The 12,874-nt window shown below is 35.9% G+C and overlaps 1 protein-coding gene across 9 annotated transcripts in view; it reads right to left on the reverse strand.

Annotated features, from left to right (window-relative positions):
• SNAP91 (synaptosome associated protein 91) overlaps positions 1 to 12,874 on the reverse strand; it is a 170,038-nt gene that overhangs the window by 47,669 nt on the left and 109,495 nt on the right. For 5 of the 9 annotated variants that reach the window (XM_049896484.1, XM_049896513.1, XM_049896474.1 and 2 more), the window contains 3 exons: positions 12,130 to 12,248; positions 1,351 to 1,365; positions 1,035 to 1,202 (listed from right to left, as the gene is read on the reverse strand). In XM_049896484.1, the coding sequence (XP_049752441.1) occupies positions 1,035 to 1,202; positions 1,351 to 1,365; positions 12,130 to 12,248 (302 nt within the window). Of the gene's footprint in view, positions 1 to 1,034; positions 1,203 to 1,350; positions 1,366 to 10,279; positions 10,358 to 12,129; positions 12,249 to 12,874 lie in introns of those variants that run through there. The other 4 variants (XM_049896526.1, XM_049896502.1, XM_049896540.1 and 1 more) reach the window with 3 other exon arrangements.

The following is a 12,874-nucleotide window of genomic DNA, read 5'->3' on the forward strand; positions in this document are numbered from 1 at the left end:
CAGGACACAAGTGTATGTTCCTATGGGAATGTAGTAACTCCACCAGGGCCTGCCAAGTTTCCCCTTCCCTCTCCATTGTTTGCTTTCTCCAATTTCTTCACCATATTCTTAAAATTTCCTGGGAAAGATGTTATAATGAGGAAACGTAAAATTATGATGACTATTTTTTTATAACACTGTTCCAAGCATGTATTTGATATTACCACATCTCTATGTTTGAACATTAGCAGCCATTCCAAGGGGAATACATAAATAAAATGGCTTCAAACGGCTCATCAGGTCCAGGCATATTGTACTGGCAGAGTCTAGGGTATTTTACTCAAGTCCACAGCTGTAAATCAACGCTGTGCCAGAATTTACATATTCATGGAAAGCATATTTTTAGACAGTCAGTCAAAGACTGACCTAAACCTGCTTCCAATCAGAATTTCAACTGCTGATTCAAATGTTCTCTTAAAGTTCCAAAGTCAAAGACAGGTCAAGTAAAAGAACAGGGTAACCTTAAAGTTGAAAACCAAGCAGAACCCTAAACTCTCTTCAAACACCTCCAAATTTGAACTGCTCTTAAATGATTTTTAGTCCTAAATCTTAAGAAGTAATTTAGGCTAGAATTCCCCTCTCATATTCCCCAAATAGTATTCTCCAGGCTAGTTCTAATCTGGTCAAAAACTAAACCTAAATATGAGAGAGAAGTCCAATACCACTTCTATGTATGTACTGAAGGGCAGGAGAATCCCTGAAACAGGAGTTCTAGTAGCAGTTTAAATTCTAACTCAAAAAAAAAAAAGAAGAAAATCAGCTGGGCTTAAAACATTGCAATCTCTGCTCTAAAAAGGCTAAAATTAAGATAAAGTGATGTTTAATGAAGATAAATATATATGAATATACATTTTAAAAGTGCTTAAACGATGTGACATGCTGTTGATTCCGACTCATAGCTGTTACATAATATAAATATTTTAAAGACCTTCACTCACAGGTTATTTTAGCAATCCTGAAAGGGAAATTAAAGAATGGCGATTGGACTAACTAACCTCCAAAGAGATCCACTTCAGCAGTGACAGCAGTAATAGTTGTAGTAGTTGAGGCAGAAGCTGAAGCAGTTGCAGTTTCAGCAGTTGTAGTGGGAGGGGTAGGTTCTGGTGCAAACGGATCTGAGATCTGTGCTTCAGAGGGAACAGGGGGAAGTGCGGCCAAAGAATCTATATTTCACCAGAGACGGAGAGCAAATGGAAGAGAAGAAAAGGAAAGAACAATAGCTACACCAGACTCCAAAAGATCAACATAAGGGCAGTTATTAAGATATGGAAATCTCTCAAAACTGAAGTTTAAAAATAAAGCTTTACTCACCCTCTCCCAAAAGGTCTATCGATGTCCATTATGTGGCAGCATTTGAAGAAATAAGAGCTAAAGCTGAAACATTTAACCATACAATGTCCAAGCAGGGTGAAGCACTAACTGAAGACATTTTAATTTTTATGTACATTTCTAGATCATTTGTAATTTAAAAAATACATGCATTATTTATTATTACCATGGAACTTTTGAGCTGGAAGACATCTTAGGGATCTTCTAGACCAAGCTTCTAATTTACAGATGGGAAAACTGAGGGTGAGGCATGCCTGAACAGCTTTGACAAGCAATTAACTTCTTGGCAAATTCACCATTTCATCTGCTTTGATTGATTTCACTATACTGTAAATGCCAATTCTGAAGAAACTGTCTTTAACTGAACTTTATTTTCTTTATTTGATGTGCCACTTAAGTCCGGAATAAAACAAAAAAAACCTCACCATTGGGTTGATTCTGACTCATAGTGACTCTACAGGACAGAGTAGAACTGCCCCATAGGGTTTCCAAGGAGCAGTGGGTAGATTTGAACTGCCGACCTTTTGGTTAGCTTCTGAGCTATTAACCACTGCGCCACAAGGACTCCAAGTCAGGATGCAGGAATACCAGAGAATAAATGGAGGCTTTATAATAATTGTAGTTTAGATTATAAAACATACTAAATAATAGTCAAAGAATTAAACGTAGTTTAGGAGTTACAAAGAGAATAACCTAAACTAAACTGTTCTTTTCCTGTGTTTCACGTTAGCAGAGTTTTCCAATATAACATATAACCTTCACAAGTATAAACATTATGTTACAACATAGGAGAGAGTTATTTTTAAGATGAATGTGAGAGATTATGCAGCATCAAAATTTTTCAGCCCTTCTGAAGTCAGTATACCATTGGGAGGTTCATACTTTCTTAGCATACATCAGTGGAGTCACAAGTGGCATTCTAAATAAAAAGCTTAGAGGGTTATTCTTAGCAATACAATGACTTTAGATAAAACATTTCAGAGTGTCCAATGGCATTCTCTATTCTCAGTCCTGTGATATAACTCTGGATTCATATTTAAATTCAGGGATGTCATTGGAAATTTATTTTAACAATGGAAATATTTTACTGGAATTAGGGAGATATTTTTTCAGGGCCTTTAAAACAATATAAGAACTCAGTAAAACCAAACATTGTAGAAAACATTTAAAAACCGAGGAATATAAGTTTGACAATGAAAATAATAACAATCATTTAACCATATAATTTTCAAATCCAATAAATGTTATATAAAGCACTCTATCCAAAACAAAACAAAACCCATTGCCATTGAGTCGATTCCGACTCATAGCGACCCTAAAGGACAGGGTAGAACTGCCCCATAGGATTTCCAAGGAGCACCTGATGGATTCTAACTGCCGGCCTTTTGGTTAGGACCCGTAGCTTTTAACCACTACGTCACCAGGGCTTACAAACACTCTATAAAAAACCAAAGCTAACCCACTGCTGTTGAGTTGATTCCGACTCATAGCAGCCCTACAGGACAGAGTAGAACTGCCTCATAGAGTTTCCAAGGAGTGCCTGGCAGATTGGAACTGCCAACCTGTTGGTTAGCAGCTATAGCGCTTAACCACTATGCTACCAGAGAGAGAGAGAGGGAGAGATAATCACTCTATAGATACTCTAAAATAACCAAGTCTCTTCCTAACCAAATATTACACGTTTCTTAGCAACACTAGAAAATTACAGCATATGGAGTACTTAACGTTTTCTAGATTTTAGAATGTATACCTAATGACTAGCAGGTAAGAAAGTAAAAAATAACGGCCTATGTTAACTTGAGAGCACAGTATTTTCTGTTGTTAGGTGCTCAGTTCTAAACTCCTGAGGCAAAACCTAAGGCACTTCAAGTAATTCCCCAAACCAACAGCATTTGCCTAATACCACTGTTACTCTACAGCCGTGAATACTACAAATGTTAATTAGAAACCAAGAGGGTCTTCAGAAGCCAAAAGGACTTGGTTCATCTCTTCTCCTGGCATCAGTAGTGGTGGAACTCTCACTAGCCCTGCCCTAATCAGTGGCTAGTTCAAGCTGCAATGTAACTTAGCAGAAGGATTAAGAGTTGTATGATTTAACAGTTTCCAGACCTGTTCTTGTCCGTGAAAGTGAATGGGAAATTTATTTCATAATCTGGTAAGTGGGAAAGGAGAAGACTTTAGGTGCACTGGGAAGAAACAAATAAAAAGATTTTAAAAAGAAAGAAGTATAAATGATTAAAATATTACCTCCTTGCTTTTGACCTAGCCATTTTGTTCATATGGAGAGTGATGAGACATCCTACAATATAATGGAAAATGGGGTTTTCTAGGAAAATGCACAATGTTTAAGTCTATTCATGGGTAACTGATATTGGAAAGCTTTTTCCATTCCTGGCTACTACGAGGGTTTAGTCTCCAAAATCTCAGTGTTCCTGATGAAATAAAGTTTATGTCACCTCTTCCTTGTTATAAGCAAAATTTTCTCTATGTAAAAAAATTTTTTAAAAGTTTCTCTTTAGGATGGGGAGATCATTTATTAAATATACTCAAAACTGCCACTTTAAAAAAGAGATAAAACCACTTGAAAAAAAAAACGACAGCAGCAGAGTTCAAGTCATTTACAAGTAGCACATAATTGGAGATTTTTAGAAATTGCTAGACAGTAGAGTCTGAATCGATTCAATGGCAACTAACAACAACACGATATTTCACTGTAACTGAGGAAATGAAACTACAACCAAATTAACAAAGAAATCCATATAGTTCACTGAAACATGACTAGAATTTTTAGGTTATTACGAAGACTAAATGTGTTAACACACTAAAGTACTCACCCATACCTGGAACATATCAAATGTTCCATTGTTGTTGTTGTTGTTGTTAGAGGCTTTCGAGTTGGTCCAGCCTCATAGTGACCCAACGTACAACAGAATGAAACACTGCCCAATCCTCCACCATCCTCACAATTACTGCTATGTTTTGAGCCCATTATTGCAGCCACTGTGTCAACCCATTTCATTAAGAATCTACCTTTTTTTTTTGCTGACCCTCTACCAAGCATGACGTCCTTCTCCTTGGATTGGTCTCATATGATAACAGGTCCAAAGTACGTGAGGTGGAGTCTCGCCACCCTCACTTCTAAAGAGAACATTCTGGCTATACTTCTTCCAAAACAGATTTGTCTGTTCTTCTGGGAATCCATGGTATATTCAATATTCTTCACCAACACAATAATTCAAATAAATCAATTCTTCTTCAGTCTTCCTTATTCATTGTCCAGCTTTTGCATGCATATTAAACCCAAAACCCATTGCCACTGAGTTAATTCAGACTCATATCGACCTTGTAGGACAGAGTAGAACTGCCCCCCAGTTTCCAAGGAGCACCTGGTGGATTCAAACTACTGACCTTTTGGTTAGCAGCTATAGCACTTAACCACTACAACACCAGGATTTAACGATGCATATTAGGCAAGTGAAAACACCATGGCTTGGGTCAGGTGCACCTTAGTCCTCAAAGTGACATCTTTGCTTTTTAACACTAGAAAGAGATTTTTTTTTTTTCAGCAGATTTGCCCCATGCAATATGTCGTTTGATTTCTTGACGGCTGCTTCCATGGGTGTTGACTGTGGATCCAAGTAAAATGAAATCCTTGACAACTTCAATCTTTTCTCTGTTTACCGTGATGTTGCTTATTGATCCACTTGTGAGGGTTTTTGTTTTCTTTATGTTGAGGAGTAATCCATACCGAAGGCTGTAGTCTTTGATCTCATCAATAAGTGCTTCAAGTCCTCTTCACTTTCAGCAAGCAAGGTTGTGTCATCTGCCTATCACACCTTGTTAATGAGTGTTCCTCCAATCCTGATGCCATGTTTGTCATGTAGTCCAGCTTCTCAGATTATTTGCTCTCAGCATACAGATTGAATATGGTGAATGGATACAACCCTGATGCACGCCTTTTCTGATTTTAAACCTGTCAGTATCCCCTTGCTCTGTTCCAACGACTGCCTCTTGGTCTGTGTACAGGTTCCACACGAGCACAATTAAGGGTCCTGGAATTCCCATTTCTCTCAATGTTATCCATAATTTGTTATGATCCACACAGTTGAATGCCTTTGCATAGTTAATAAAACACAAGTAAACATCTTTCTGGTATTCTCTGTTTTCAGCCAAGATTCATCTGACATCAGCATGATATCAGTTACTCCACATCCTCCTCTGAATCCAGCTTGAATTTCTGGCAGTTCTCTGTTGATGTACTACTGCAACTGGTTTTGAATTATCTTCAGTAAAATTCCACTTGCATGTGATTTAATGATACTGTTCAATAATTTCCGTGTGCCATTGGATCACCTTTGGAACAGGCACAAATATAGATCTATTCCAGTCAACTAGTGACTGCTTCCAGTGTTGCATCAATTTTTGAAACATCTCAGTTGGTATTCTGTTAATTCTCGGAGCCTTGTTTTTTGCCAATGCCTTCAGAGCATCTTGGACTTCATTCAGTACTATCAGTTCTTGATCATATGCTACCTCCTGAAAATGACTGAACATTGCCCAATTCTTTTTGGCACAGTGACTGTGTGTATTTTTTACATCTCCTGTTGATGCTTCCTGAGTTGTTCCAATAATTTGTGCATAGAATCTTTCGCTACCGCGACTCCAGGCTTGAATTTTTTCTTTAGTTCTTTCAGCCCGAGAAATGTCAAGCATGTTATTCCCTTTTGGTTTTCTATTTCAGGTCTTTGCACATATCACTGTAATACTTTGTCTTCTTGAGCTGCCCTTAGAAATATTCTGTTCAGTTCTTTTACATGATCATTTCTTTTTTTCACCTTAGCTACTCTACATTCAAGAGCAAGTTTCAGAGTCTCTTCTGACATTTGTTTTGGTCTTTTCTTTCTTTCCTGTCTTTTTTAATGAGCTTTTGCTTTCTTCATGTATGATGTCCTTGATGTCATCCCCCAACTCATCTGGTCTTTGGTCATTAGTGTTAATGCATCAAATCTATTCTTGAGATAGTCTCTGAATTCAGGTGGGATATACTTAAGGTTGCACTTTGGCTCCCGTGGATTCATTTTAATATTCTTCAGCTTCAGCTTGAACTTGCATTCGAGCAATTGATGGTCTGTCCTGAAGTCAGCCCCTGGCCTTGTTTGGACTGATGATATTGAGCTTCTCCATCTTTTCTTTCCACAGATGTAGTCGGTTTGATTCCTGTGTATTCCATCTGGTGAAGTCCACGTGTATAAAATAGTCACCGTTTACGTTGCTGAAAAAAGGTATTTGCAATGAAGAAGTCGTGGGTCTTGCAAAATTCTATCATGCAATCTCCAGTATCATTTCTATCACCAAGGCCATGTTTTCCAATTACTGATCCTTCTTCATTTCCAACTTCTGCATCCTAATCACCAGTAATTATCTCTGCATCTTGATTGCCTGTTTGATCAATTTCAGACTGCAGAAGTCTTCAATTTCTTCATCTTTGGCCTTAGTGGTTAGTGTGTAAACCTGAATAATAGTCACATTAACTGGTTTTCCTTGTAGGTGTATGGATATTATCCTATTACTGACAGTGCTGTACTTCAGGATAGATCTTGAAATGTCTTTTTGATGATGAATGTGATGCCATTCCTATTCAATCCATCATTCCCAGCATTGTAGGCTGTATGATTGTCAGATTCAAAATGGTCAATGCTACTTCATTTCAACTCACTAATCCCTAATGATGTCTATCTTTAAGCATTCCATTTTATTTTTGACATCTTCCAATTTTCCTAGATTCATACTTTGTACACTCCACATTCCAATTATTAATGGATGTTTGCAGCTATTTCTTCTCATTTTGACTTGTGCTACATCAGCAAAGGAAGGTCTCGAAAGCTTGACTCCATCCATGTCATTAAGATTGACTCTACTTTGAGGAGGTAGCTCTTCCTCAGTCATATTTTGAGTGCTTTTCAACCTGAGGGGCTCACCTTCCAACACTATAACAATGTTCTGCTGCTATCCATAAAGTTTTCACCAGCTATTTTTTTTTTAGAAATAGATCACCAGGCCTTTCTTCCTAGTCTGTCTTAGTCTGGGAGCTTTGCTGAAAGCTGTCCACCATGGGTATTTGAAATACTGGTGGAATAACTTCCAGTATCACAGCAACATACAAGCCACCACAGTACAACAAAATGACAGACAAGTGGTAGAAATGTTCCATAATGAGAGCTAATAATAATAGCTTGACATCTAAGTCAAGTTGTGATTTCATTACAGGACTGTGAATTTCAAAGCTTTCAAAATCTCCCTATGTGTATGTATGCATGCACATATACAAACACATATACTAAAACAGCCTATAGATACACCCCCCAGATTTTATTAATAAGCAAATGGTGACATGAGCCACAAAAACAGTTTGCGTCGTAGGTAATATACTAAATGGAAACTATTAGAGTCATATAACAACATAATATTAATTACATTTCAAATGCATATTAGCAATTAATTTCAATTCTAATAAAACCCTAGTAGAAACTTTGTGTTTCTGAAAAAGTAGACTATTCAGATCAAGCGTTTTTTTAAAAAAGTTGCATTTTCCCACTCCTAAAATACATACTTTGATTAAAGACCAAAACTACAGCTTTCAATATGGATTACACCTCAACATAAAGAAAACAAGAATTCTCACAAATGGACTAATAGGCAACATCATGAAAATGGAGAAAAGATTGAAGTTGTCAAGGATTTCATTTCATTTGGATCCACAATTCATGCCCATGGAAGCAGCAGTCAAGAAATCAAATGATGTGCTGCATTGGGCAAATCTGCCGAAAAAAAAGTCCTCCTTCAAGCATCAAAAACCAAAGATGTCACCTTGAGAGCTAAGGTACACCTGACCCAAGTCAAGGTATTTTCAAACGCCTAATAGGCTGGACAATGAAGAAGGAAGACCAAAGAAGAACTGATGCCTTTGAATTATGGTGTTGGTGAAGAATATTGAATGTACCATGGATTCCCAGAAGAATGAACAAATCTTTCTCGGAAGAAGTACAGCCAGGATGCTCCTTCTTAGAAGCAAGGTTGGCCAGACTTCATTTTGCATACTTTAGACATGTTATCTGAAGGGACCAGTCCCTGGAGAAGGACATCATGCTAGGTAAAGTAGAGGGTCAGTGAAAAAGAGGAAGAACCTCAATGAGATGGATTGACACAGTGGCTGCAGCAATGGGCTCAAACATAGCAATGATTGTGGGGATGGCCCAGGATGGGGCAGCTTACCGTTTTGTTGTACGTGTGGTCGCTATGAGTCAGAACCGACTCTACAGCATCTAACAACAATTAACAAGATATACAGGGCACACAGAGACTCACGTATTTGTGCTTCTGAAAGATGAATTTATTATGAAATAAAGAACATCTTCTCTTTCGTGGGGCCACAGGTGGGGATTTAAAAAATGCCCTATGCTCTTTTAGTCAAATGAGCTCATTATTAGCCCACAGAAATACCAAATCTTATATGTATCACTTAAGTTTAAGTTACTAAAACATGAATTTGCTAAAATTTGCTGCTTTACACCAACAGGAAAACAAACTGTCATTTACACTAACCCAGTCATTTACACTATGTCTCTTAAAATGGAAATATTTATCAGAACCTGTAATCCCCAAGAGAAACATAAAGTGGCCATAGTCCCTAGATAATGAAAGCCTTTTTTAAATTATCAATATGGCCAAATAAAAACATCTACAGTAAATAAGTTTAAAGACTTTTAGAGCTTGCATTTTTCTATCTAGTTATACCAAATTCAAATATGCTTTAATAGAAGTGATTTGATTTTATCAAACAAAACTGAGAAAGTGATTTTTTTTTTTTTCAATCAAATGAGCCAAAATGTATTTGATACAATTTGGCATTATCTTCAACCACCACTGCGTATCTACAGAATAAGTGTAAACAGAAGGTAACTATTACATTAAGAGTTTCCAATTTCATATTGTGAACACTTACTTTAACTACTTAAGGTTTACAATTTTTACTATTTTGCTTTAGGAACTGAAGAATTTATTTGTTAGTATTAATTTTTCCCCAAACTGACATTCCCATTGCTATGAAATTCTGCAGTTGTAGATATTTTGTTGAGACAGAAGACTAACGCTATATAATCATTAGAAGGCAACCATCAGGTCTTCAGTCAAAGCTTTCACTAGCCTGTAAGGTGCCTTTGTGATAATTATTTTAAAAAGTGCTTCCTCTGAGTGGACAAATTCGAACGAAAAAAGCACTTCTTCCTCGAGGATAAAAAGAAGAGCTCTCAGCTTGGCTAGCAGAATTCAGGCTAGAGTTGAGCCCCTCTCACCTGCCTTTGAGCAATGTACAAACTGTATATCCATACTGGACAGCCCTGGCTAAAACTGCAGTATTTCTTTTATAACTAATAATATATCAATGTTTCAATCATCAGCAGTTACTTATATCTAACAAGACTGACATGTATACTAAGAAAATTGGTTATTATAACCTATTCTTTACAACATTATGGGATTAGCAAGAAGTACTTAGAGATAAAATTGAATAACAATGTTAAACTGCAATTTAAAAAAAGGATTTCACCTAGCTTTTTTTCTTTTTATTCATTTGGCATTCTTTTTGTGGCAGAAGTTTAAAAAAAAAAAAAAAGATGAAGACAAAATTTTTCTACAATTTCACACCAGGGAATAAGATGAGAGAGGACATTTTACTGTTTATTCATTAAAGTTCTAACTAAATCACTCAATGTTTGATGAGTTTTAAAAATTATAAAGTGTGAAATAAAGCTGATTTAAATACTTGAAGAGACCTAAGGAGTTAATACATTCTTATAAAATGGAAAAAATTTGTTTTGTATAACCCTGCAAATTTACAATTAAAACTAAATTTTAAATAACAAAAGTTCTATAAAAGTCATTTATATTAATGACTGAGAAAGTCTTATTTAAGGATATGGACTTGAAACACCTTTAAATAAGATAGAAAAAAAAATACGTTATATAAAGTACTGTGGTAATAAAAATAAATTATTAGCAAACTGAAATAATCAAACATTTTAAAAAGATGAAGCTCAGAACAAAAACACAAGAACCATAAGAATGCCCTTATGAAATCTCTTCCTTTAACAACTGAAACTTAACAAAGTTAGATGAAGCTGAAAGAACAATTTTATTTTTATAAATTCATAGTTGTAGTTTTAAGGGTTGACCATTTCAACATAGTAAAAAAAAAAAATAGAATGGGTTAAATACTTAAAACAGAAAAGCACCAAAATTTTAAATGCTTATGTTTGTTGTTAGCAGCTTTTTTTCAGAACTTGTTATCTTTCTGTTCATTTTGTTAACAACAACAACAAAAACCTTGAAAATAAAATCAAGAGGTTACAGCACGTACTCTGGATGTCATCCTGACATGTTGTTTAACAAGTCCACCCACGGATTACTATCTAGGGGAATGCAGCATCATTTAACTTTGCTGTTTACTGCTACTGAAGGACTCAGATTTTGAAATAATTAAGTTATAGATTTTATCTTCTAGAGATGAAAATAATTTCTGCCTGGGAGATTATGATTTTTATTGCCCTGCAGGGCATTGATCAGTTTTGTGTCTAACCTAGACATCTTGCGCTAACACCCCTTTTCAAACGTCTATAAAAATACTCCATTCCTCAAGATGCTCTTTGAACCAGCTTGAGCATCTTACTGGCTTCCTCATTAAAGAGCTACTAAGTCTTTTATCTTTGCCGCTTCTAAAGTTGTAAGAACTTTCAGTAAGTATGTTTTTAACTTACTGAAATTTTCATTTTGATACTCTGATGCAGTAGGGCAAGGTGTTTAGAACCAACTCTTGTGCAGCTATAAGAATTACGCAGCAATTAATTTATATATCAGTATTAAATATGCTTTTTATAATGAAATATTTATAAAAGTTTGATTTTTTTGAGATTCATAAATCAAATGGGAATCAAATCCTTAGATTTGACTCCTCTCAATCAGTTTAATATGGATTCTTTCTGACACAATTAAGAATCTATACAGGATTTTAATTGCTTAAAGCCAAATACAAAGTCAATAAAGCCAATTCAGGTCTAAAGGAATCCATTGAGTGGGCAATGTCTGAGTAAATCAGAAATGCTGCCTGAGTACAATGTAAGTTCACGAGCACACTCAATGTTCTAAGAACTGAATCTCTGGAGAGCAATTACTAAAAATAATCAGAATTTTAGGATAGTAAAGGAAAATGCTTCCTTTGTTCCAACTTTCCAAATAAAAACTATATTGTTAGTTGCTGTCAAGTTGATTCCAACTTACAGGGATCCCATGTGTGCAGGGTAGAACTGCTCCATAGGGTTTTCAAAGTTGTGAATTCTGACTGTATTATAGGTACTTTCTCTGTTGGTCTCTCTTTCTGTTTCTCTCTCTCAACATATGTTTCAGTCAATAGGTGCTCTACTTAATACTTTCCCTCCAAGTGTTTAACACTATTTTGAGTAATCAGGAAGGTCAAGATAACAAAACCTGAATAAAAAACATTTATGGGAAATTTTTTTCTTTTCTTCTATTTTCTAAATTTTTTGTATGGACAAAATTTTCTATGTTGAGATGAATTTATTTATACACCAGAGAATACTTACACTACAATGAATGAGTAATCACTAAGTCATCCTTTTTTCTAAATTAGATTACAATTTAAATAAAATGAATAGAAAAAAAGTAGCACCACTGTCTAATTGCGCTCACCTCCCCATGCAGTGGCTCCTCCAGAAGGTGGCGGTGGTGCTGGTGCTGCGGCTGCTGCTGCCCCTCCAGGGGAAAAGTCTGGCTGGAGGTCAAGGAGATCACTAGATGGTTTAGAAGTGCTGAAAGGAAAGTACAGCCTCAAAATCAGATTTTTGAAATTTTATAATGTAATGATGCATTAAAATAATGACTTACGTAGAAAAAAAAAAAGGCAAGGATTTTGGATATTTAAAATCAAATAAAAGAATAATATTTCAGAAAGTATGGCACCAAGTAACCAAATGTACTTGTATACCGAAAACTTTTTTGTACAGAGTCAGATGGTAAATATTTCAGGCTTTATGGGCTAGAGGTCTCTATCATCACCTGACTCTGCTACTGTAACACAAAATCAGACATAGATAACATGTAAGCAAATGCACATGCCTTTGTTCTAATTAAACTTTATTTGCAAAAACAGAGGGCAAGATTTGGCCCATGGGCTGCAGTTTGCTGACCGCCGCTCTATAGACAATAATGAAGTTAAATTACACTTCAAGGAATGGGTCACTCAACAAATCATACAGCAGAAATTAAAAGGGAAAACTTAAATACTACAAAGGAAGGGGATATTTCATTAAATATGCTGTATCTTTTATTTTGGGTAGCTTTTAAAATGCAGGTTATGAAGAAAGGTATCGAAGCCCTGGTGGCACGGTGGTTAAGAACTCTACTGCTAATCAAAAGGTTGGCAGTTTGGATCCAC

Source organism: Elephas maximus, chromosome 1 (genome assembly GCF_024166365.1).
Source record: "Elephas maximus indicus isolate mEleMax1 chromosome 1, mEleMax1 primary haplotype, whole genome shotgun sequence".
Taxonomy (NCBI): Eukaryota; Metazoa; Chordata; class Mammalia; order Proboscidea; family Elephantidae; genus Elephas; species Elephas maximus.